General features: G+C 49.7%; 9 protein-coding genes across 9 annotated transcripts; 4 read left to right on the forward strand and 5 right to left on the reverse strand.

Annotated features, from left to right (window-relative positions):
* Window positions 1-527: 527 nt before the first annotated feature.
* On the forward strand, window positions 528-3,660 carry PFICI_07612 (uncharacterized protein; the record flags this gene model as incomplete). The annotated part of the gene is made up of 6 exons (XM_007836193.1): window positions 528-748; window positions 875-1,988; window positions 2,061-2,213; window positions 2,295-3,168; window positions 3,235-3,422; window positions 3,544-3,660. 6 exons carry the CDS (start codon window positions 528-530, stop codon window positions 3,658-3,660), a joined length of 2,667 nt encoding a protein of 888 aa, XP_007834384.1.
* Window positions 3,661-4,615: 955 nt separating this feature from the next.
* Window positions 4,616-6,435, forward strand: PFICI_07613 (uncharacterized protein; the record flags this gene model as incomplete). Its single annotated transcript, XM_007836194.1, has 4 exons — window positions 4,616-4,723; window positions 4,809-5,911; window positions 5,976-6,119; window positions 6,189-6,435. 4 exons carry the CDS (start codon window positions 4,616-4,618, stop codon window positions 6,433-6,435), a joined length of 1,602 nt encoding a protein of 533 aa, XP_007834385.1.
* Window positions 6,436-7,152: 717 nt separating this feature from the next.
* PFICI_07614 (uncharacterized protein) lies at window positions 7,153-8,701 on the reverse strand (the record flags this gene model as incomplete). The annotated part of the gene is made up of 2 exons (XM_007836195.1): window positions 7,153-8,261; window positions 8,338-8,701. 2 exons carry the CDS (start codon window positions 8,699-8,701, stop codon window positions 7,153-7,155), a joined length of 1,473 nt encoding a protein of 490 aa, XP_007834386.1.
* Window positions 8,702-9,689: 988 nt separating this feature from the next.
* Window positions 9,690-10,958, reverse strand: PFICI_07615 (uncharacterized protein; the record flags this gene model as incomplete). The annotated part of the gene is made up of 1 exon (XM_007836196.1): window positions 9,690-10,958. The coding sequence occupies one exon, from the start codon at window positions 10,956-10,958 to the stop codon at window positions 9,690-9,692; it is 1,269 nt and encodes a 422-aa protein (XP_007834387.1).
* A 1,129-nt stretch (window positions 10,959-12,087) lies between these two features.
* PFICI_07616 (uncharacterized protein) lies at window positions 12,088-12,741 on the reverse strand (the record flags this gene model as incomplete). The annotated part of the gene is made up of 2 exons (XM_007836197.1): window positions 12,088-12,428; window positions 12,495-12,741. 2 exons carry the CDS (start codon window positions 12,739-12,741, stop codon window positions 12,088-12,090), a joined length of 588 nt encoding a protein of 195 aa, XP_007834388.1.
* Window positions 12,742-12,961: 220 nt separating this feature from the next.
* On the reverse strand, window positions 12,962-14,692 carry PFICI_07617 (uncharacterized protein; the record flags this gene model as incomplete). Its single annotated transcript, XM_007836198.1, has 5 exons — window positions 12,962-13,310; window positions 13,365-13,587; window positions 13,643-14,030; window positions 14,085-14,146; window positions 14,347-14,692. The coding sequence occupies 5 exons, from the start codon at window positions 14,690-14,692 to the stop codon at window positions 12,962-12,964; spliced, it is 1,368 nt and encodes a 455-aa protein (XP_007834389.1).
* An 837-nt stretch (window positions 14,693-15,529) lies between these two features.
* PFICI_07618 (uncharacterized protein) lies at window positions 15,530-17,612 on the reverse strand (the record flags this gene model as incomplete). Its single annotated transcript, XM_007836199.1, has 2 exons — window positions 15,530-16,636; window positions 16,692-17,612. The coding sequence occupies 2 exons, from the start codon at window positions 17,610-17,612 to the stop codon at window positions 15,530-15,532; spliced, it is 2,028 nt and encodes a 675-aa protein (XP_007834390.1).
* An 877-nt stretch (window positions 17,613-18,489) lies between these two features.
* PFICI_07619 (uncharacterized protein) lies at window positions 18,490-19,306 on the forward strand (the record flags this gene model as incomplete). The annotated part of the gene is made up of 2 exons (XM_007836200.1): window positions 18,490-18,688; window positions 18,762-19,306. The coding sequence occupies 2 exons, from the start codon at window positions 18,490-18,492 to the stop codon at window positions 19,304-19,306; spliced, it is 744 nt and encodes a 247-aa protein (XP_007834391.1).
* Window positions 19,307-21,719: 2,413 nt separating this feature from the next.
* Window positions 21,720-22,038, forward strand: PFICI_07620 (uncharacterized protein; the record flags this gene model as incomplete). The annotated part of the gene is made up of 2 exons (XM_007836201.1): window positions 21,720-21,748; window positions 21,822-22,038. 2 exons carry the CDS (start codon window positions 21,720-21,722, stop codon window positions 22,036-22,038), a joined length of 246 nt encoding a protein of 81 aa, XP_007834392.1.
* Between the last annotated feature and the right edge of the window lie 1,809 nt (window positions 22,039-23,847).

The raw sequence follows: 23,847 nt of genomic DNA on the forward strand, positions 1-23,847 counted from the left end.
CGACGTTCCGACTTGCTTTCTGAACGAGGTCAGCTGTGTAAACGAATACAATTTGTCGAATCAAATTGATTTCTTTACGACGCACGAAAATGGCCAGCCACAAGAATGTCGACCCTGATTGGCTTTACTGAGCTTGCTATGCTTGATTGAAGTCTTGGTCAGTTTTTATTCAGCACAGAGCGCGCTGAAGAAACAGCACTCAGCACTGCACAAGCTCAACAAACCCCTACTAACCCATGTATTTCCCCGCAATTATTCCCCGCAATTTTAAGCAGCAGATCTCCGAGACTTAGCGACACCCGCCCTAGTTGCGGGCGGCAGTTCAAAACCACTGGCCTTCTGTTGGGCCATCCCAGCTAGAAGCGACAGCGTCCACGGTCAATCGGGGAATTGCAACAATGCGAGCTCCTCTGTTCTCCATTACTCGTTGTTTTCTCATTCTCGCAGTCTGACGACGGAGAGGAGCAAACAGAGGAATCTTGCCCTTCACACATGTCGACTGCAGCTGGCCTGACGGTTGATCAAAAATGGCATCCGCGCTTGTAGTAGAACCTAGCCTGGCAGCAGCGCCAGCGCCGCAAACAGGGGTCGGGGCAAGGGCAGTCGGTCGCCGGCAAGGACGCCAGTACAAGTGCGCATACTGCTCAAAAGTGTTCAAACGCAGCGAGCATCGCTTGCGCCACGAGCGTACTCATACTCACGAGAAACCGTTTTCTTGTCGGTATTGCAAGAAGTCGTACTCGCGAAAGTAAGTCTGAGCTATATTACAATCACTGCTTTTCCCCTTCGCTATTCTTGCCGGTGTACCATGGTACCTAGGCACCTGGCCTGTAGCAAACCACGGCTGACCGGAGCTATCCCATTGGCCTTGTAGAGATTTAGTCGTACGGCACGAGCGAACTCTTCACGCCCAAGAACATAATGATGAACAATCAATCGGTGGCTCGCTCACCAGCCCTAGCTCTACACAAGATCGTTCCCCAGTCTCAGCCGACGATTCGGTGCGCCCCGATCAACCGCCGCAGCATTCGCAGAGGGGTCAGAACAGAGGCACACGATCCCCCAATTCCACCCAGCGCTCTGCCGATGCCTTTTCCACTAGCAATGTCCCAGCTCAACCTTTGCCGACGCCAGCAGATGAGAGGGCTCCTGAGATACCGGGCTTGGCATCTCACGAGGACCTGATTCTACCATCAGGGCCAGATATTTCAACTTACCTCAACGATCTCAATGATTTCATGTTCGACGCAGAGGACGGTATCACAATGTACGACACAAGTGCAGCAGTATATACCACAGCTGGCAACCTGCAACAAATAATACCCGGGAGTCAAGAAAATCCAGAGATGCATCTCGAAATGCAAGCACGGCAGGATTCAGCTCTTTTGAACACGGCGGCATCCCTACCGATACCTACAGCTCCATCTCACACGTCCACAACACAGATAAGCTCTGCCAATCAGCCGGATCTCATGTTCACTACGGATCTGAATCAGCTTCACCACCAGTCATCATCATCCTTCATGGGAAACAGCGACGTTCCGCCTTTCCTTGACGGAACCTGTGGCTGGTCAGCACCTCAAACAGCTCAAGTAAATGGAAAATGTCCAGACGCCACTGGCCATGTACGGGTTACGCAGAAGCCACAGCGAGCTTTGCCATGCTTGCGCGAGGGCACACCACCTTCGGCACCAGACTTGAAACTTGACAAGGATGTATTCGAAGCTTTGAGCAAAGACCTTGCTTGCCGTATTAACAGTAATGATCCACCACAGCAGTTGCCCAATGCTTCTCTATGCCACGGGTTTCTAGGTAGCTATGTAGAGTGCTTTGATCAGCACCTCCCCATGATTCATTGGCCTACACTGGATCTTAAATCGACACCCAGCCCGTTGATATTCTCCATGTGCAGTATTGGAGCTCTCTATCGACTAGACCGCCGCCGGGCTCGTATATTTTATGACTTGTCTTCGCGAGCTGTTGCCACAGTAAGTGTGCCGGCATGCTCGCTCCCATGGCGAGACCTGGAATTTTCCACTATCTAACTAATGATTGTGCAGACTCTCCCTTGTACGCAGACACACGAGTCCTTTACACGACATGGCCCATTGTGGGCAGTGCAAGCCAAGATTCTTCTTTCGATGTTTGCTATGCTGAGTGGAGAGGAGGACTTGACATCATCGTCAATGAATGAGCACGCGTTCTACACACTAGTGAGTTTGTCACTCAATTCTACGAATATCAGACCTCGTAGTAAGTATGTATATGCATTCACTGACAGAGATAATCCAAAGGTCTACAGTAAGCAGAGACAGTCCCTCGCAGAAGACAATGCACAGTCTATGGTATCCTGGGCCAATTGGGCCAAGAGAGAAACATGGAAACGAGTTCTAGGCGCCATCTACATCTCAAGCACTCTGTACATGATCATATATGGTATCAACCCGTGCTTCAATGCCACAACCGACCTAGAGTACGAGGCTCTCGAGGATGAAGATCTCTGGAAAGCCACATCAGCATCCGATTGGCTTGAACTACGCGCGCAGAAAGCAGCCGCAAGAAAATCGAGCTCCTGCACCATGAAAGATGTTCTTCAATGCATCTTGTTGGAGAACCCCGAGGGACAATCGAATCCAGGCCATGTCTGGCCATTCGCCATGTTGGTTCTTACCCATGGCGTTGTTGTCCATATTTGGCAAATCGTACAGGTGATGCAGACTTGCTCTCAAGTCTCTTATCTGTCCGCAGACGAAAGCAATACCTTCGCGTCCCGTATCCTTGATCTGGGCATCACATCTCTCGGGAGATGTCAATCGTTCCTCGCGGGGAACAAGAAGGACGACTTGGATCTTCCAGAAGATTCTCAGGTGGCATGCCCGATATTCGCATCTCGTTCCGTCTTGAGAGTTGCGTATAGTCAACTTTTCAAAACTGCAGTCAGTTTCAACCGTTTCAACCTATTTGCCCAGGACCCGAGCACTATCGAGGTTCAACTGTCCCTATTTGCAAACGAACCCATACGCATGAAAAGAAGTCCGCAACTCGTCGACGTTCTCAGGAACATGTTGGAAGGACTGAGTGTACCAGTCCGGATGGGATACATGCTCGTCCGAAAAACCGCATCTTTTCGCTGGAGCGTGGAACATGCTGCGGCATGCTGGGATACAGGTGAGTGCCATACTTTTTGGCTCTTTTGGGAGCTCCAGGACTAATCAGAGAATCTCCCCAACCCAGCGCTCTTCATCACCAAGTGGGTTCATTGCGTAGAACTGGATACATTGCGCAATATGGAAATCAGTTCAACGGAATGTGAGCTTTTAGCAGAAGTCCGCGAAATCCTCAGCGAAACAGATATCGACCTTGATCAGACGCAATCCCTTGCAGCGGGGATGGCTCGCACCTGGGCTTGGCTTCTTCGAGATGTAAGTCCGTCTTTTGTCCTTTGCTTTTACAAATCACCGGTCTTTCTGCTATTTTTGGCGCAAAATATAATGCCAAGTCTTTTTTTTTCTTTTTTCCTAATTTAGATGCTGCCCACCTTAGGTCTGGGTTTGGGGAATCACTCCCCGGTTAGGTGCTGTTCTGGACCAGCTCGCATCCGCGTACGAGCGCTTTCACAAATCGTGCCGGACCATGCCCATCGGCTCCAATATACAATAGATCATTAGTCGCCACCTGGTCTTGATTCGAATTTTGCCCGGTTCCGAATTCAAGCCGCCCTCTCTCAGTGTCATACGCCATCAGCACTTAGCCCTACCATGAACATTCATACACACTCTCAGGCGCGCGCACACGCACATACCCTTCCATTTTCTCAATAATATCTTGTCATTGAAAAACTGTAGGCCTAGCTGGAAAATCAACACAATATCCAGGTAAATCAGTCAGCTCATGGTCGGCACAACTCCAAAGTCCAACCCGCACTCATAGGCTATCTCCCCAGGCCACTGAATTGGTGGGGTGCACAAGTAGGTGATTAGCCGCAACAGTCATCACCCACCTCGTGCAGTGCTTTATGATGAATTGTTGGGGTTTCTCGACAACCCTGAGTTGGTGTGTGGTAGAGTGGTGGGATCCAAAGGGACTATGTGTTGTAGCATGAGGAATATGGCGAAGCCTATGGGCCGAGGTCTTCGTATGAATGCTGCCAAACGGTGATCGCTCTCGAGGGCATTGTTCAGAGTGATGCATCTTTTCTGGAAATAGTGCTGGGTCGAGGCACTGACTCGATAGAAGTCCTACTGGTTATATTGATGCAGATTGGGCCTTCTACCATCTACTTGATGGACTCCATCCCCTCCCGTTGATCCACCCTAACGACAGATCTCTCTGAACACAAAGGGTGCTTATGGCTGCTATACCCCCAGATCTTGTTGCCCCGCATACTCCAATTGGAGTGTGAGAATGTGGGGACCATAGAGTGCTGTTTGGGTTATTGATGCTATAGGGGATTGTGGGGCATAGTATGATAGTGTCGTCGCTGATGAAGAGAGGAACATACGCTCGGCACTTCAAATCTTTAATGTCTATCTGTAGGTCAAACTATTGTCCTCCTTCGCCTGAGCGCTGCAAGATATTTGATCCTCCAAGCACAACATTCAATCTACTCGTCACCATGCGTCTTTCAAGCTTGCCCGAAGGCAACATGTCGCTCAGTTTCGGCGTCGCCTGTATACTGGTGGTTTTGGGGTTTTACGTTTACTTGGTGCCAAATACTCTGAAGGTGAGGGAGAATGATTCCCTTTTGCGACGTTTTATTTTCCACTTTCTCCATGCGCCATTGAAGCCCTGAACCAAATCCATTCTAGGACATTCGAAGACGAAAGCTCCCACCAGGCCCGCGCGGTCTGCCACTGGTAGGCAATCTCTATGATTTGGCCGACTCGGAGCAGGTCCGAGTAAAGGTCCGCGAATGGCATCGCAAATATGGCGACATCTTCCATACCCAGATTGGCGCCACCGATTACGTCTGGCTCTCCTCGCCCAAGGTGGTCAAAGAATTAATGGACAAGAGATCCGGCATCTACTCGTCGCGCCCGCACCTACCGCTTGCTCAGGATGTGGCGAGTGGGAAATCGCGGCAGCTCTTCATGGCTTACGGACCAGACTGGCGGGCCTTGCGAAAACATAGTCACGCGCTCCTCAATCAGACTGCATCGCGAAAGTACCAGCCGGTACAGGATGCCGAATCCAAGGTTGTGTTGTGGGATCTTTTGGAGCGCCCCGATCAGTTCTACATGATTAATCGCCGGTACTCGACGTCGGTCATCATGTCGGTGGCTTATGGCCATCGCATCCCATCCTTTGAGGATCCCTTGATCACCAAAATCTTTAGCGTCCTCGAGCACCTCTCCATCATGATGGCTCCCGGTGCCTTTGCCGTGGAAACCTTCCCAACACTGGCCCACTTGCCCGAGTGGATGTTTGGGAACTGGCGCACGTGGGGCAAGAACGCCTTTGCTCACGACAGCAAAATATACCTGGACTTGTGGGAGACCTTGAAGAGGGACACGGACCAAGGAACAGCCAGAGACTGTTTCTGCAAGGACTTTTACCTCAGCTCACCCGCCGACAATGGCATCAATGACTTGCTTGCGGCGTACACGTGCGGCGGACTCATCGAAGCTGGCTCCGAGACAACGGCCACCACAATCAACAACTGGACCTTGGCAATGACTCTGTATCCAGAGGTCATGAAGAAGGGCCAAGAAGAACTCGATAGAGTCGTCGGCCCAGAGCGGTTACCCCAGTGGGACGACGAGAACAATCTCCCGTATATTCGTGCCATGATCAAAGAAACGCTCAGGTGGCGACCTGTCAATAAGTTCGGCATGTATCATGCCTCTACTCAGGATGATTGGTATAATGGGCACTTTATCCCAAAGGATTCGGTGGTTGTGCTCAATTGGTGGTATGCAAACATCTTTCGATTCACGTTTAGCTAGTAGGCAAGCTTGCTCACGTTTTCATTCCAGGGCGATACAACGTGATCCGTCTCTTTATGAGAGGCCAGATGAGTTTGAACCATCGCGCTATTTCGAGAGCCCGCTCTCTGCGGCAGAATACATGAACGTGAACGATCCCTACGAGCGAGACCACTTTTCGTACGGTGCTGGCCGGTAAGTCCATGTTCTGTTTCCGAGCAACCAAACTAAGTTCCCATGCTGACATGGAGCGTGTTATTACAGACGCGCTTGTCCGGGTGTGCACTTGGCCGAAAAGTCGCTCTTCATTGTCATCTCGCGCACGTTATGGGGGTTCAATGTCGAAAAAGCAGTTGGCACAGACGGCGATGTGATTGAGCCCGAAACCAAGATGATGCCTGGGTTCCTGAGTGTTCCGGAACCGTTTAAATGCAGCATCACATGTCGGTCGCGGGCACATGAAGTTTTGATCCGGAGTTCATTCGAGGAGGTTCAGGCCCAAGGGATATAATATCGCGAGCGAGTTTCCCATGGCACTCTCCTTCGGTCATTCATTCATCTCTTGCATGTTGCTTGGCATATTTCTATGGCATTAAAGTGCAAATAGGCATGATATCCTCAACGCGACAGTGCGCTGGCCAAAAGTGAAAAGTATCCATTGACAAGACTCCACCTGCAACAAGAGTACCCTTTGAGTAGCATACATAATCGCGCTGAAATACTTGTGTGCATGCCGCTGGAGCAGCGCTGGATGCCTACAAGGTTCGTCGCCACGACCATTGATAAGAACGGCAGCAGGCTACCATCCACTGTACAAGTAAGCATCGATGGTGTTGACCTTGTTGATTCTCTAGCCATGCAATAGGATCAAAGTGCTTGGCTAGAATATCCAAAAAATATGAATTGAGGAGAGGAGTTGATCGTGTCACAGATGAGAATTCCGCTTGCATTTTAAGTACTAGGTATGGCTTAAATGCCTTGAGCAAGTGATACAGATCGAAACAGTCGTGGTCAGTGGCTGCAAACATCAATTGAGAGTATCACAACACAGTGCACAGCACGAATGATTTCCAATTGGCAGATAAGAGCAAATTATTTAATTAAAAGTCTTTTCTAATTCTTGAAGGGCACCGTTGGGGGTCAACGATGCCCAATCTCCTAATACGACGTGCCTGAGATGCCAGAGATGCCAGAGATGCCTATAGTGCCAGTCACTGAAGTGCCTATCCTAAAGTGCCCGTCCTGAAGTGCCTGTACCGTCATGTCTAGCCTGAGGTGGCTCGATGCCAGCAGTGGCGACGTCATCATCGTCGTCGTCTTGGGTCAGATCGATTACGCCGTCTTCAATCTTCACCTTTTTGGTGCTATGAGGTGCAGGGGAATGCTTCGAATCGTCTTGCACCTCGATGGCTTTGATGCTCGAGATGTCGGAATGTATAGAATGCCAGAATCTCACATCACAAGTGTTGCTATCCCAGTAAGGGAGTGCCTTGTATGTGTTTCTATCCCTCTGGGGGTAGTCTGGTTGCCTGCTTGCTTCGTCAGCCTGCCGCACCATCAGGCTCCATCGATCCCACCGCTCCAGAGTTGCCTTGTTTTCTGGTGCTAGTGTGCGGGTGCGTGCAGTTCGCCTGTATGCGCTGTATAGCTCGTGATGAGATGCTACAGTCAAACCTGAAAACGTGCCTCGCATGGAGTCGAGTGCCTGATGTACTGCCTGAATATCTTCAATGCTAAGTTGGAACAGCGTCTTGTCGTTATCGGCATGCTCGAAGCCGTCTTGGCCTTCGCTTTCCACCACTTGCCTGAGTGCCTTTAGGAACATGCCACCCACTTTCTGCTTGTCCATCTCCAAGGAGTGCCAGATACTCAATGCCAATGCCGCTCTATTGACGTAGTCCAAGTTTGCCGACACTATTGCCTGCGCAGTCTCGAGAGGCAACGGGCCAAGGGGTTCCAGATGACCTGCCACACGGAGAGAGATTGCCTTTTGCAATGCGTATCGGAGCCTGGACAGGTCACCCTCCCACATTGGATGAGGGAGGAGGCGACCTAGGAATCTGTAGATGAGATGCCGTTGTGCCTTGTCGGACTCGCGGAGGCCCCACGTGAAAAGGTCGTAGGGTGTTGACTGGAAGATGTTCAACATCATGACCCAGAGGTCGTGCCACTCCTGTATGCCATTCTTTGCCAGAACGACCGACTCGATAACGTCGTCCGGTGCCTCGATTGCAATGTTGCCGGCAACACTGGCTTGGGCAGCCTGTTTGAGTGTCTGCTCCACGCCGTCGGCCTTGACAATTTGCAGCCAGAAAGGCGCCAGACAGCCTTTTCGCCCTGGGAAAAAAAAAAAAAAAAAAAAGAAGCCGATTAGCTTCGTGGTCAAGTAAATGTGATGTTGGGAGAGACCTACTTGTTGCCTGTGTATCCTCGCCGGCAGCCTTTTCAGCCTTGCGTTTGCCAGACTTTGCCGAGGTTGCCGAGTTTGCCTGTGTCTTTTTGCTAGATGAATCTGGAGTATCGTCGTCAACCTCCGAAAGGTCTTCAGAGTCTTGATCGACATCCTGTGATTTGGACTGGCCAGATGTGTCAGATGTGCCAGGCAAGCCAGATACGCCAGGTAAGCCAGATTCTCCTTTTCTTGGTCTGCCCCTTGGCCGCTTCGGGGCGTTGGGGTCTGGCAATGCCCGGGTTCGTGGTCTCCCACGGCGAGTCTGCCCGTTGATGCTCGGGCGTGTGCCGTAGCGCCCATCCTCGAGACTGGTGGGTGCCGGCATGTTTGTGTGTGTGTGTGTGTGTGTGTATGTGTGTGTATGTGTGTGTATGTGTGTGTGTGTGTGTGTGTGTGTTTGTTTGTGTGCGCGCGTTGAGGTTGGTGTTGATGGTATTTGTTTTGGGGAGAGTTCATGGGAATTTTCTCCGCGAGGGCAAACGCACTGCAAGGTCACAGGCCTTTTAGGGTAGATCCATTGGCGTAATCATTGGAATAATCAACACCCACCACACTTTGAAACATCAAACGGAAAGTGCGAAGAGGGACCTAGGTCACATGGCCATGAAAATTCAGCTGGATGGTCGCAACCTGGACAAAGACGTTAAGGATGCCAACGTTAATGCCGGCTTTTAGATGGAATCTCACCTGGCGCACCTGGCCCTGGTTTGATGGATGGATTTTGGAACATAAAATTAACTCATTCTCCCCGTACTGCTCCGCGTACATTGGGCTTGCTACTGACTTTATCGTCTTGTGAAGCTTGACAGTTACGACAACACTGCGCTTGTAACTCCCTGAAGTCAGCACCACAAACGAATCGACGACCTACTCCTCCAACCCAAACGACACGAGACACAAGTGGCTCGTTGTCATGGGAATAAACAAGTCCAATTCCTTTGCATCCAAGCTTGATAGTTACGATAACATTGCACTTGAAACCTTTCCGAGGAGGCTTGGGCAATGAATTTCTCGAGTGATATGAGAACGCTGCGAGAACGGTGACTGATCACTTTGTCAGATGAGCGGGTCTTGGCTGTCAAGTATCCAGCATGGGCAATGGGGACGTGTCCAGACATATTCCTCCAATCGTTGATGCAAGCGCACATACCATCGGGCTCCTGACTTGGGTGATTATGCTGGCTTCAAGAATAGGAATCAAGATTAGAGCCAAAAAGTATGATCTGAACGTCACTTGTACCATGTTGGGCAAAGCAGTTGGATATGGCTGGCACTGGCTCAAGATGAACTGACTCGTCGAGGCTCAAACTAGATTACATGCCCCTTTCTGCCTGTTTGGCATGAATTTCGCGCAGTAAAAGCCGAGTCTCTCTCTGTTTCTCTCTAAACCGCTTCTGCTCCTCCTCTGGCATTTTCTCAATTTCCCCTTCTATCCACTTTGCCATCGCTTGGGTATCACCCTTGTATAATGGCTCTATCTTGAAGATCCAAATATGATATGGCCTGCCGAGATCGATGGGCGTGATAATGATGTCTTCCCATCTCTCACTGTCGGGTGATGGCACTTGTGCCCAGGACGTAGTTGTGCCCCGAACCCGCCCTGTCATGGATCGCTCGATGATTCGCAAAGACTTGTCTTCAAAGCTCATGAACACCCAGTACTCGTCAACGTCCCTATCACGGTAGACGCCAGAGCCACCTATCATGACAGAGCACTTTTTGTCTACAGCAGCCCACACTGCCTCGGGACTTGCCTGACTCCCAGCTTCCACCAATCGACCCAGGACTCGGGAGAGACGCGTATCAGGGCCTATCATCATGCCCACATTCACCACTGAGCGATCATAGGCTGGCCCCGAAATGTAAATGGCGAGCTGGCTCAATTGCAAAATGGCAAAGTCGTGCCAAAATGCCTCGCCGCTGAGCCTGTTTCGAAACTTTCGAACCAGGGTTGGGAGGAGGCGATGTACGCCACTCGCGTCTGCTGCCTCCTGCATGATATGAGTAGAAATGATGTGTAGGTAGTCAAAGGCTGTCACTGTCTCGGTAATGCTCCAATTGTTTTGATGCAATAACCGAAAGAGTAGGGCTGCTGTCTCTGCTAATGACCTGGCGATGAGGGCTTTGGGTTGCTCTGACACCCAGGGAGTCTTGACCCAGAAGGGCGGCTTCGATATGGCCGCAGAAATGATACAATCCCCCTCAAAGTACGTCTGCAAAAAGAATTGCCACACGCCTTCGGGGAGGTCGCCTATTGTTGACTCTAGCCATGATGCTGTCATTTCCAGGTACCGGCTGGCACTGCTTTGTAGCATGGCTACTTGCTGGCTCGTCGACACCCTGAGTTGCTTGTGTCTTTGGCGCTCCTCGTCCAGTTGTTGCTTTTTGTCGGCTAGCTCCCTTTTAAGCTCCAAGTTCGTTGCGGAGAGATTCGTGTTTTCCTGGCGCAGTCTTCGCGTCTCAGTATCCGAGCTGGCTCTTTGCTGTCGCATTTCTGTCTCCAGGGCCAGGATCCTGGCGCTCGCTGCCTCTAACTGTCCCTCCAAAGTCGTCTGTTTGTCGGCTTGGTCATGACGCTCCATTTTGAGTGTCGTTGTGGTGTTTCAAGCTGAATTGAAGTCAAATTAGGTGACCACTTTGGCTTGTTTTTTTGTATGTATTCTAAGTGGTTTGGTTGTCTCAAGCACGATGATCGAGTTGAACAGGAGCGCTCAGCGATCGTGTTAGTGCACGCTGGGGCCTAAACTATGTACCTAGGTAACGTAGGTGCCTACGCATAGCACCTACCTCTAGATACGGTATCCCATCCTGTTACCCGGACTAGTAGGCACCTGCGGCCAATGGATTTAGGAAGGCACAGGCTGAATGTTAATCAGGTGTCGAGTAATCAAGTGCTGTGATTTCCTCACATGCTTCGGTGAAGTCGGAGTTCTGGCCGAGTGGGATGGTCTTGGCCTACTGCTTCGATATTCGCAAGACTTTTTAAATAATTCTAAAGTATCAACATGGTGACGTCTGTAATAATTACACTTGCCGAGACCACATTCTGTCATCTGCCCAATGACAGCACGAAATGTGCAGGTGCCCGTGTTGATCAGGAGTCTATCATTTCAGTCCTTCGCATCGATTGTCATCTGTTATGAGAGTTTGGCCTCTTTGCAATCAAAAAACCATCTTCAGCTTTAGTTCTCGTCCAATTAGTTTCAAGAGTCCAAGGAGCTACTCGTGTCGGAAGTTTCAAACAATTGTGATAACTCCTGCAAGTATTGCTGACGTGTGTAAATGTCCCAATACCATTACCCCGAGTGACCACTAGGTACTTTGTGCTTACAAAACAGGGTGAGCCTGAGTTTCATGCCGGTGCACGTCGGAGCTTCTCCACCAAAGAGAGCTGGCATATGTCCCAGAATCTCTGGTGCATCGTGTAAAGATTCGAGACGCTATCAAAACGCGTGTTTATATCAAGAACAACTGGTGATGTTTGTCGTATTCATGCTTGTTACGAATATTGAAACAAAGTTGAACCTGCCCCCATCCACTTTGTGCCTTGTAACTATTGCTTTGAATGGAGGTCCTATAATAGACTAGACGGTCGGCTGATGACAAACGGGCCGCAATTGAAAAGTCATCCGCGTTCATTGGCTACTGCCACAAAAGAGGCTCTTGATAGTGGGCTTCGATTCTTCACTCCGCGAGATAGTTCCCAACACTCTAGCGTTCCTTTTCACTAAGAGGATCGGCTCCACATTGTGCGATATGTTCTGCAATTTGCGAAGCTGCCTCCTCGGAAGAGATGTCAGTGACATCAATGCTCAAGCCGACGCAGTCTTGAAATCGGTATATTGCAGTACTGGAACGAAAGGTCTGGAGTAGATGGCGATCGGTGAGCTTTGTAGTGTCGCTGTCGACCCTCTCCTTGCTGCATACTCGCTTGATGTTTTCTTGCTCGTCGCAAGTCATGTAGATTGGAAGAAATGGTCGCGCTGCTTCCAATGCCGCTTGTTGATACTCTTTTGCCACACTTTCACCTTGCTTGTTAGTAGTTTGGAAATCTATTGCAGCAAGTCAGCCCAGGGTGCCCACAGCATCAGGGATACCTGACGCCAATATGCTCGTACCAGTGAAAACAACTGTCTGGGAAAGCGAATCGGGTGAGGAAACGTGCTGTATAAAGGCCTCTTTTCGTCTAATCTGGCGTTGTCGTTGATACTCTGGGTGACTTCGAGAATATTCCGCCTCGACAGGGTCAATTAATTGATGGTTATCAATGAGAACAATCGACTTGTTCAATTTTTTGAGTGCCGTAGCGACGGTGAGTTTGCCAGTGCCCGGGTAGCCGTTGATCCAAATGAGTGGCGCGGCCATTGTGAAAACAATTGACTAGAAGAAAAGAAAATTGACTGAGCAGCGCGTATAATGTGATTTATATATCGTTGTGGGAGATCTGAATGCACGATGCTCCAAGTAAGACTCGAGCGTGACTCATAACACAGCATTGAGGCTGTGCCACCGCTTGCCCAAATCCCTGCAACTCTAATTAACGTGAGTATAAGTCAATCTATAATTCTTGGTGTCTAGTTCATATTCAACTGTTGTGTCCGGTAATGGCACCCCAGATGTACGAGGCCCAGCCTCCCAAGAGAAGAACCATCAACAAACAGAAGCACACTTTGGAGATCAAGGCGTTGCGAGTCGCCTTTTCACCAAGGAATCGTTCCTTGCGATTGGCCAGCATTACAGCTTGATCCATGCGCTGTTTCCTGGTCCATTGCAGATGACGGAGATCTGGCGAGCGCCATGCCAGGAATATTATGACACACGAGACCACGACAGACAAGGCGGCCATGGCGACATACAAGACGACAACACGATCGTACGAGTTGTTGTCCGCATCCTGGATGACACCAGCGACGATGCGAACCACGATATTGATGCTATTTATTACTTGTGAGCAAATGATTGGTCTAGACACGGCAGACTATACATACGAGTTGTTCATCATAATCTTCAAAGAGTATGCAGTACCAAAGGTGCTCTGCTGCCACAATGAAGCGCGCATTCCATCAATGAGCACAGTGGGGTTGTACGATGTCAGCACGGCATAGACGCCAAATGCCGCTGCTGTGCCGCTGACGGTTGGGGCCCAGTTTACCAACGCCATGGAGATGAAGATGCCCAGACTAGAGGCAACCACTGAACGAGGTTCGTTAGCTTGGAATGAAAGCATAAAAGGCAGGTTTGGACATACATAGACTGATCCTCTAACCGATAAAGTCAATGAGAATGCCGATAAATGGCACAATAAAGAAGCCAGCATAGCGAACCAGGGCAGTATACCATCCAGCAGTGACAGAGTCAATGTCGAACCTCTGCTCGGCAAGTTCGGTTGCATTTCCGCTAAAGACGACTGCAGTCGAAGTATAGCATAACGAGTAGAGCATCAAGACCCAAAAGACCCATGGTACCTCGAGGACCTTGTGAATATCCAATTTCTTGCCCTTTTTGATCAACTTTTCTCCGGTGACGGGATCAACACTGTGTCCGAATTTCTTGCTAGACTTTTTGTTGAACCAGAAAAAGACTGCTGAACAGATGTTGGTGAAAAAGTTGATAAAGACTGCTACCCAGAATACCCAGGCAAAGTCACCCGTGTTCTATCGAGTCATCAGTGCTGTTTCATACCAACCTATACACGATAGATGACTTACCACGGCAATGATGTTGGCGGTACTCGTTCCGGTAAAGGCCCCGAGCTTGGCAACCATGAGTTCTAGGCCCAAAGTGGAAGCAAAGCCGTTGTTGGGCGCAAACTATGCTGAAAACACTTGGTACTGGGCAATCTGCGTCGAAATGTCGCCAATGGCCAGAATAACTCGGCCTCCGATCATAAAGTTAAAGGACCGGATCTGCGCAGCTGCTGCCACGAGGATGGCGCCAATCGAGTAAATAATGTTGCCGTAAAGAGCGCACCGGCACCTCCGAGGCGGTCGGTCAAGAGGCCGCTGGCGAGGATCAAGACTGTAGTCATGAAATCCTCGCTCGCCTCGAGCAACGCATACTGGGTGTTGTTGATCTTGAGCTGCTTCTTGAGGGTCGTCTTCATGGCGCCCGTGATGCCGGAACTCCAGGACCCGCCGAACCGAACCAGAGTCACGAGAATGACTGCGACCAGCTTCCAGGTCCAGGGCGGCGGCGGCTTCTCATTCAGTGAGGCCGCCGAGGAAGCTGGCGAATTGAATTCGGCATCGTCAATGTCGTGTTGCGATTTCTCCGCGGCCGCTGCCATCTCTGCACTGTTATTGACCGGGGTCGCCATTTCGCCTCGACTGCTTTTGGATCCTGTCGCTCGACCAAATGCACGAAGCGCAGTCCATGATCATATACCAACGACTTTTATCTATTGCCCGCATCTTCGGCCGACTTGATCTTGCGAACCTCCATAATCGGCCTCGGCATCTCCAGTTCTTTTCCTTAGCACTTGCGAGCAGAGTTCAGGCCAAGAGCCTGGAGCTGAAAATGTTCTGGAAAATCGTCAGATCTGTAAGACGGATGCGATTGATTAGATAAAACCGTCCGATGAACCCACTTGGCGAGCCATGGCAAGATCCACTCTGGCTCGTTTAGCTGACAAAGATTTTTCTCAACGTCTTGGACAGCATCCCCTAATCTCCGAGCTCGATTGTCGGCCGAACATGGGAAACAGGATCTGATAAAATGCATACGTACAAAGTACCACGTACCCGTCGTTGTGGATTTCTTTGAATAAGGCCTGGATGCCAGAAGCGGCCCCAGTCTGAAAGTCGATCGGAAACTTGAGCAACTATCTCCAGTGCTGACCAAACCCTTTTCGGAAATTTAAGAGCTTAAACTGTATCCTTGAAGAGCCGGATGCACTAGACTGTTTTCGGAAATTTAAGAGCTTCTTACTCGCCTCAACCTGTCTGTGTTGGTAGTTTATGCTACTTTGTCGCACCTTTTCACATTTTTTTTTATTAGAAGCAAGAGTCACAAAAGGGTGCTTGCAAGCAGACTAGACTACACAGCCTCCTCATCTCATGGTGTTGGTGGCATTAAAGCATAAAACAGTGGTACTCTCAGATCACAATGGGGTTCTAAATGTGGACTTGTCTATTTTCTACCGGATATGCTAGGTTCAACAAGTCGAAGCCAATGTATGGGCTGGGGCAAACATGGGCATGGCATCTTCCCATAAACTATTGGTCAATGGCGTCTTGTTGCTGCCATCCGCGTCCATGACCATGATGATGGCGTACGGCTGCATGGAATCGTCATATAGCGGCGCCTCTTGTTGAAAACCAAACATGGCGGTGCTATAGGCAATGCGACCATCATGAGTCCAGACAGCGTGGGCATCGCTGGCCACTGAGTCCGTGACCTGGGTCAAGTCTGTGCCGTCTGGACTCATGGTGAAGATGTCGTAGTTGTCGCCAATGTTGGCCAAATTGGTGCGACGCGTAAACAAGATCTTGCTGCCGTCGGGAGAAAAAGCCGGCAGGTTGTCCCATTCCGTGGTGAGTTGCGTCACTTTCCGTGTGGCTACATCAACAATGGCTAGTCCTGTGGTGCCCACCGTGGTGCCATTGTCTGCAGTGCCGGGCCACGTACGAAAGACAACCTTGGAACCATCGTGGCTAAAGGATGGAAAACCATAGTTGCTAATATTGTTGCCCGCGAGAAGCGTCAAGTCTGATCCATCTGCGCCAATGCTGTAGATAAATCCGGGCAGGCTTTGGCGACCGACAAAATAAGCACCAAAGCCAAAGGTGATGTTTGTATCATTCGGTCCCCAGTTGCCCTGATAGGCACGCGCGTTGTATCCCGATGAGATAGCAGGATTAATGGTATCTTCAGTCGGCTCGTACAAGGTAACCTGGTCGTCACCATCCATGTTCAACCGAATCAAGTTATTAATCGCGGGCCCCTCCATTTGCTGCGACATGACCATCATGGGGCAGCCAGATCTTGCCCCCATGGGAAAGACGTCGGTGAACCGGTAATCCCAATCTTGGTCAAAACTGTACAGTTCCGCATGTTGCTCTTTCGAGGTCGAAGTGCTGCCTCCAGAAGGGCCTTGTTTCTCGTATATAATGTATTTGCCGTCTGGAGACCATGCTGGCGATCGGAGCGCAGGCGTCATTGTATTCATTGGGATGGTCTGGTACTGGGTATAGTTTGTGCCGGATATGGAAGCATAATAAATGCCGTTACTATCCGCCTCTTTCAAAACGTAGCCCATGACCTGGTAATATCATGTCAGTTTTGAACATCTTAGATTTACTTGGGACTCGACTCACATCGTCAGTCACATATGAAGGGCTGATCCTGACTCCAGTACCAGATGCGTGAACAATGCGATCTGTTCCGGTGGCAAAGTCAACCGAGACGATGCTAGAGTTCAGGACCGTGCCGTATAGCAACGAGGGTTGAAGGCGGGCGTCGTAGGTATCCTCGGTCAGAATCTCGTAAAACACTAGACGTTTGCCATCGGGAGAGAACCTGGGTGAGCCCTGGGTATAGTTTGCGCGCGACGAAACGAGACGGAAATCGGTTCCATTGGGACGAGCAACGTAAATGGAAAGTTCTTGCACATGTTCCCACCCAGCACCGTCGCTATGACCTCGCCAAGGGGTGTTGCGGTCCGATGTAAAGACGATCCATTCACCGTCGGGAGACCAGGCGGGCTTGAAATATCCGTTGGGCTGCGTGGGATTGGCAGCACCCGCGATTCCATCAATGAGGGTGAGGTTCTTGAGGTCGCCCGTCTCCATCACCATGAGCATGATTTGGCTGGTCTGGTTGAACCGACTCGTCGCGAATGCCAGCATCTTGCCATCGGGGGAAATCGCGGCAGAGTCGTCAACACCTTCCGATGCCACAAGCAGCTCTGGTGATGAAGCCGTGCTTGAGCCGTTTATACCTACACGGTAGACATCCGACTGGCCATCGCCCCTCCGCTCCGACGTGAACGTGACATGATTTCCGTCCGGAGACCAGTTGGCTCGAAAGTCAAAGACAGTGTTGGAGCCGAGCAGAAGCTTCTCATTGGCGCCGTTTGCATCTGCTATGTAGAGTTCAGAATAGTTGGGACTGATGCGGTTGTGTAGGAATGTCCCCAACGTTGCATTTGTGTTTGGTGCCCTGCCAGCATGGCCCAAGCAACTTGCTTGGCTTACACTGGCCACCCCTAGCCAGACTAGGTTCTTGAAAGCTTGCATACTGACTCTCAATAATAATGAGTGAATGTGACACACAAAGGCCAAGCCAGGAGATGAGAGACCGGCTAATAGCAAAAATGTTTGACGGTTATCCAAAGCAAAAGATTTTCTAGAGGCGGTAGATGTCCTTTTGTGGTTCGACTGATTGGCTGACTCACAAAAGGGCAAAGCCAACCTCCTACCTACTAGCTGGGTAGGTCGATAGCTTCTCCTTGTTGTCATGAAAAGCTCATTTCGAGATTGCCGGCCTAATTCTGGCATCTGTCGCATCATGCCTGAGATTGATTAAGCCGCGAATAGTCTAATTACGCATCCGAATATGTGGCGAGCTCGTATGTCCGAACGAGCTGCCTATATCACACGGACTCACAAGTCGCGGCGGTTGCTTGGTGCTCGGGTTCGGGTAGTCGGGGGCCCCGGTCCAGAATGGCACATGTTGTATATTCCCGTCGAATCTAGATCCTTGCCGCTGGCAAACCCATCAATCAAAAGCTTAAACCGGCCAAGCTTTCACCAATGTTGACTTGGCCAAGGATCGCTCGCCTTGGCCACTCCACAACGCTTGCGTTACTCTTTGCAGATCGATGCCGTCTTCCCCACAGCTAGAGGAACACGCACGGTATTTGTTTTTTTGGGGTAAGCATTACTATTCATTTCCTTATTGTGGAACAGGGTAATACCCAAACTAGCAAGTAGTACGGCAGCCAGTAACAGCGGAAACTATTTGACTGGACAATCAGTTGAGCAGCCGAGTATAAGTATACCACTTTGACGCATTATAGTTGATGGAAACCTTGACCAGACTTGCCGTCGAATTCACTCACTTGCTTCCGTTTCGTACCATTACTCTCGTTTCACGTCCAGCTCTTTAACAACAATGCACGGAAGACCTTCAATCCTCGCCACTGTGGCAGCGGCCGCACTGACATGTGCGACCGTAGTCAATGCAGACTGCGATCCGACTTCTCTCAACACGACAAGCTTCAATTATGTCAATGACATTGCCAATCAGACTGTCTATGAGATGGCTGTCAAGTTCAACCGTGGTGTCTGTGACATTGGCCGTGCCAACCTGAGTTCGTCTCCGTCCTTATTCCATAACATGTGCACAAGAATATCTAGCGGCTGACCTTGATGTAATCATAAAAGTGGTTGATGTGTCCGTAGTCCCTAATGTCGGTCAGACCATCATCATTCCGGGTGAGGTCTGCGACCCAGACTGGACCACGTGTGTCATTGACGGACCTGGCACCAATGACTGCCTGATCGGAGGCCCACGGCTGTACTACACCCTCAACGGCGACACCCTCTGGAAGATTGCCGGGCGCCTCAACATGACCCTTGACGCCGTCCAGTGCGGCGGCAACGGCTGCAACACCAACACCACTTGCACCAATGGCATCTGCCCCGGTGGTGGTGGCGCCCAGTACAGCGCCAACGAGACTATTCCCGCCGGCAAATTCATCAAGATTCCCATGTGCTACCCGAGCACCTGCGAGATTGAGCCCTACTCCTTTTCCTCTGGCGTGTACAAGGACCTTGCCGACGAGTATGGCTCTACCGTTGGGCAAATCCAGATGCTGAGCCCGACATACAACTACAGTTACATTGCCAATGAAGGTGGTACTGCGCCTCCAATTGGGCTGCCCAAGAACTGCCGTCTCTTGTCGTCCAACTATACCATTTTGGACTAAATCTGAGCTTGAAACAACAATGAATAGCAACTCTGGGTGTGTACATGATTGTGTATTGGAGCCAGTTTCAAACACATAGCATCTTGAAGTGTAATCAATTGTCATGTAAACTATCTGAGCTCTATCCATGTACATATCACATTGATATATAATATTATATATTTCGAATAGAGCGCTATTGTGTGGGTCGCGGAGCTGTTGCCGTACAGTCAGTCTCCAGAGCCCAAGTACCGCCTCGATTCTGCGCATAAGATTCTTCATAACGTGTATTTTTGTTGAAAAGATACTGTTTAGATCACACAAATTGCCGTCATGTAGCTTCCCCCTTCCACTATTTATTTATCCCAACTCTCTTCTTCCTTCTCTTTCTTCTTCTCATATTCTTCTAATGACAGTCCAAGATTTACAATCAATGTATCTCGCCTACTTCATCTATCGTCTCTACACGATTATTTCACCTTTAAAGAACCCTGGCCCGGCATCGCTTTATGTGAATAGCTTTCAGGGCTTTCTTTGTTTACTCATTTCCATTTCTAGCAAATGTTAGACTGTTGTTCAATGGCCAGACAGGGGCACTTCAAATATAAACAACACAGAGCACGCGGTCAAGTCTAAAGAAATTGCGTACTAAATATGGACCACAAAACCGTGGTTCAAAACCTTCTGTGTTGGGCAGAGGGTCTGGTCCCAGACGATTACACTCATGCTCCTGGCATTCTTCAAAGGCTGTTGACAATCAGCTGCGCAGAACATGTGATAACGGTGCCTCTTGGGGGTCAGTCTCTGAATAGATTCGAGTAATACGATAAAGACACGGGTCCAAAAAGCATTCTCGCCACAATTGTTTTCAATGTGATTGAGACACATTGGATCGATAAGAATTGTCCACGGGAAATCTCTTTTTTCATCCGGCTCCGGTGGTCAGATTTCTTTTATGCTTTTTTTTCGGTCCCGACAGTCAGCATCGTGCCGACGGCTTCTCAGCGTTGCGTTGCGTTGCATCTGGGTCACACGCTAATTACGGCTACATGACTTGTTACAATGCTTGATCAGCAACGCAGTGCTGAGCTGAACCTCTCCATGCTTACAGAGAGTGCTGCACTTCCCACGGCACAATTATACCCCGTCCCTGTCCATCAGCATGGCATCTCGCATTCGGCCGTCGTTCCATGCACGACTCACGTTCTTGGTTCCACGTGCGTGGTACCGACCAGAGCCTTGGAACCAGCACCGAATGCAGGAGACAAAATGTCAGCGCACTGCCACCGACACCTGTCCATTTTGGGCGTTCCACGACAGACTGAGTACTTGGAATGGAGAGCCCTACACCCATTTTGAGTAAGCCCACCACAAGTGGAAGAAAATGTAACCGTTATGGCGTCTATCGAGCCTCACAAAAGGCCAGAAAAATTGGGGCTATGTCGCGTACGTAAGCCATGGTTCACTCTGAACCGAGAAAAGGTATGGATATTTGGGGAATTGCATGCACGATTTATTTGAAATACGCGAGGGCCATTGCCAGTGATTGGCCTCTTGACGCGGCTGCGGCGTCTATGCAGGTTGCTGACAGCAGATTTCTTCAACCCACGCAACGAACTGTGCTCAGCCCCAACGGCGCCAAGGGGGGAACAGAAAAATTGAAACAGAAATATGCAACCACGAGTCATTGACGGCTGGTTCCTGATGAGGCTCTGCCCAAGTGAGCTACCGGCGTAGGAGCGGCCCATAGATGCGGCCTGTAGAGATGCTTCCACGTTCCCCACGTCTGCGATCCTTTGCGGATGGGCCCCGCAATGTCGTTATCAACGGATGGCGTGGCGACCAATAAGGTAGACACTCAACTGCACCGTCCTTTTCGACGCATAACCCCCCTGAAGACAGAGTGCGGGAACACCCAAAGGGCCCTGGTAAACACCCAGTGCTGGCCGGCATGCACTCTGACCCGTTCGTGCGGGTGTTCTGATGGGGCTGTGGCCCCCAAATAGCTCGTCGTCGCATTTGGCTGTACGTACCTACATATGACTGCATTCGAGAGAGCTCTTTCCCTTGTTTCATGGTAAGAAACTATTTTATACACACAAGACATGATTGCAAATGCAGCGACAGAGACAATGATAGCCTCACCGAAGCCCATGAGGGTGTTGAACCCCATGTTGCATGTGCTTCTGCACACGTTGGCTGCCGGCCGGGCACTTGCGTCCACTGCAATGTTCTCGAGTCGGGTAACACAAACCGAGACTATATATTTATTATAGAAGGCACCGTGCCTTGACTTGAGAGACTCTATCGACAGGACTCTTGCAAGCAAGCTCCCTTTACTCATTCAAACGTTTGTTCTCACAATCTTTTTATTTCTCTACGCTCTCAAACACTTTGAGTTGTATTCACCAACTCACTCATCCAACAAATCACCATGTCTTCCACCGACTCTCTATTCTCGGGGTAAGTAAAATCAACACCCAACGTATCGCAACAATTTCTTTGCGAATAATCGTCAATTAATTCCATTCTCCAGCCAATGCCCTTCCAAGCCAGCCCATGCCTATTCTAGCATGTCCAGTGGCAGTTCCTCCGACTTGTCGTCCGAGCGCGTGAATTCCTTCTATCACTCGTCGGCTACTACTGGCGCTATTGTGTCTTCCGGCACTTCAAGTACAACCTCTCCTCAACAGGCCGAGCAAAACATGACGGCGCACCTAGACGGCATCATGGACCGTCTGTTCAAGAAATAGCACGCAATGGCATACGACGCTGCTTTCTGGCCAAGCTGCCATGTTCTTGTTGAAAATTGGGCACGGAAGGATGCGATTTGTGGGGAGTTTGTGAAGCTGTAACATATTGTACGACCTAGTCACGTTCTTGTACGATACATTTGGGATGGATTTCTTAATTTCTTGGTTGTCTTATTTATTTATTCCATTCTAATGGAAGTATTATTATGTGATGGACTCAATCTGGTATCTCATTCTCGTATTCTAGTTTGCAAACGTGAAGCATTGCATGGCGAATTCGACCTCCCGCCTGGGTAATAATTGAAACGCACCTACTCTTTACTGCTGTCAATCGTCTCAAACCCTCAAAAGTCAAGGGGGTGGAAGAATTTGGTGCAAACTTGGCACGGTGACGTGAAAAGTAAAAATCATGCGACCGCAATCGTCACAAAGCAGAAGATCAGCATAACGCTTTCACGCAAGTTCCTCTTTTCGGACCATGCAAATGCTCTGTTTGCGACAAGCGTCATGTAACTACCCGGCGTCCCACGTCTCGAAAACCATGGCGAGTCCGCTTCTTTCTAAGCGAAGCGGACGGCCTGTGGGCTCCGGTCGACACGACGACTCTTCGGCTTCCCGCAGCGCAACAGTGTCCGCCCCGAAGAAGAGCGCTGGAAGCGCCCGAGTGCCTTTGCAACGGTAGCGTGCAGCGTCTTCGGCCGATTGCATAATCATGGCAGATTTATTTGGTTGGGACAGGGTTTTCATTGGTTCGTGGCATACCTGAGGTTGTGTTATATGCTGCGTCTTGCTGCTCCACGACCACAAGATACGCGATTAGAGTTTTTGAGAATCATTCGTGTATTGACGCCATTGGTCAATAAGATTCATGTGGATATTATTCGGGAACTTGCTGGTTCATTGTTACGCAAAGTTGCTTTGTAATGCCTGATTCAAGCTTGTTAGCATGCTTTTCAGCTTCTCCTCGCATACGATGATCTGCTACTGAGATGCTCACTCTTCGATAGACGTCATTCTCGAGGATTCTTTTGGTGAATGGATCCAGTGGAAAATCTGCCAAGTCTTTCATACCATCATGTACTCTGCCTGTGGGCTGGACATTGAACTTTCCCATGTCTCGTAGATCGTAGATATCCTATGAGCATCGTCATTTATTGATATCTGGTAATGTTATTCGAGATTACAAATGGATGGTTTGAGTCTTCAATTAATCGTGGTCTCCATGGCAAAGTTTCCACAAGAAGCTCTATCATTTTTCTACCACCCAAACGAACCTAATTTTACGCCTGCCAGAATTTCGGGAGAAAGAACAGCATTTCTGGAACGCCAGCTTTTTTTTTTTGTCAGATTAGCAAGTTCTTAATTACCCCTTCCATGATTTTCCTGCTTATTGGGGGTAGAACTGCCAAAAAGGGCCAATTACGGGCTTCAATGGCTGTACTCGGTAGAGTCGCAAACAGCTCGCACTGGGGCATCGAGATGGACATTTATGATGACAGACCAGGTCTCCAGGTGACTGTAGTATCCTCAATCTATCATATACGGGGCGAGGGCAAGTTTGACGCTAAGAAGGATGACTGGATCTGACGAAAGCTTGATGGGCAAACACAAGGTGCAGACTAAACAGATGCAGTCATTCTCCGTTCTGAGCCAACTTGAATGATGGAGTATTCCAAGGACGCACATGAAACAAACGAGAGTCAGAACAGCCGTCCACAAACCCAAGCACGATATGAGGCCAGAGTGGCACTCATTATTGACATGCTGAGGACTAATGTATAGATGATACATGTGACAATTGATGAGGTT

This window comes from Pestalotiopsis fici, assembly GCF_000516985.1.
Source record: "Pestalotiopsis fici W106-1 unplaced genomic scaffold PFICI_Scf_5, whole genome shotgun sequence".
Taxonomy (NCBI): domain Eukaryota; kingdom Fungi; phylum Ascomycota; class Sordariomycetes; order Amphisphaeriales; family Sporocadaceae; genus Pestalotiopsis; species Pestalotiopsis fici.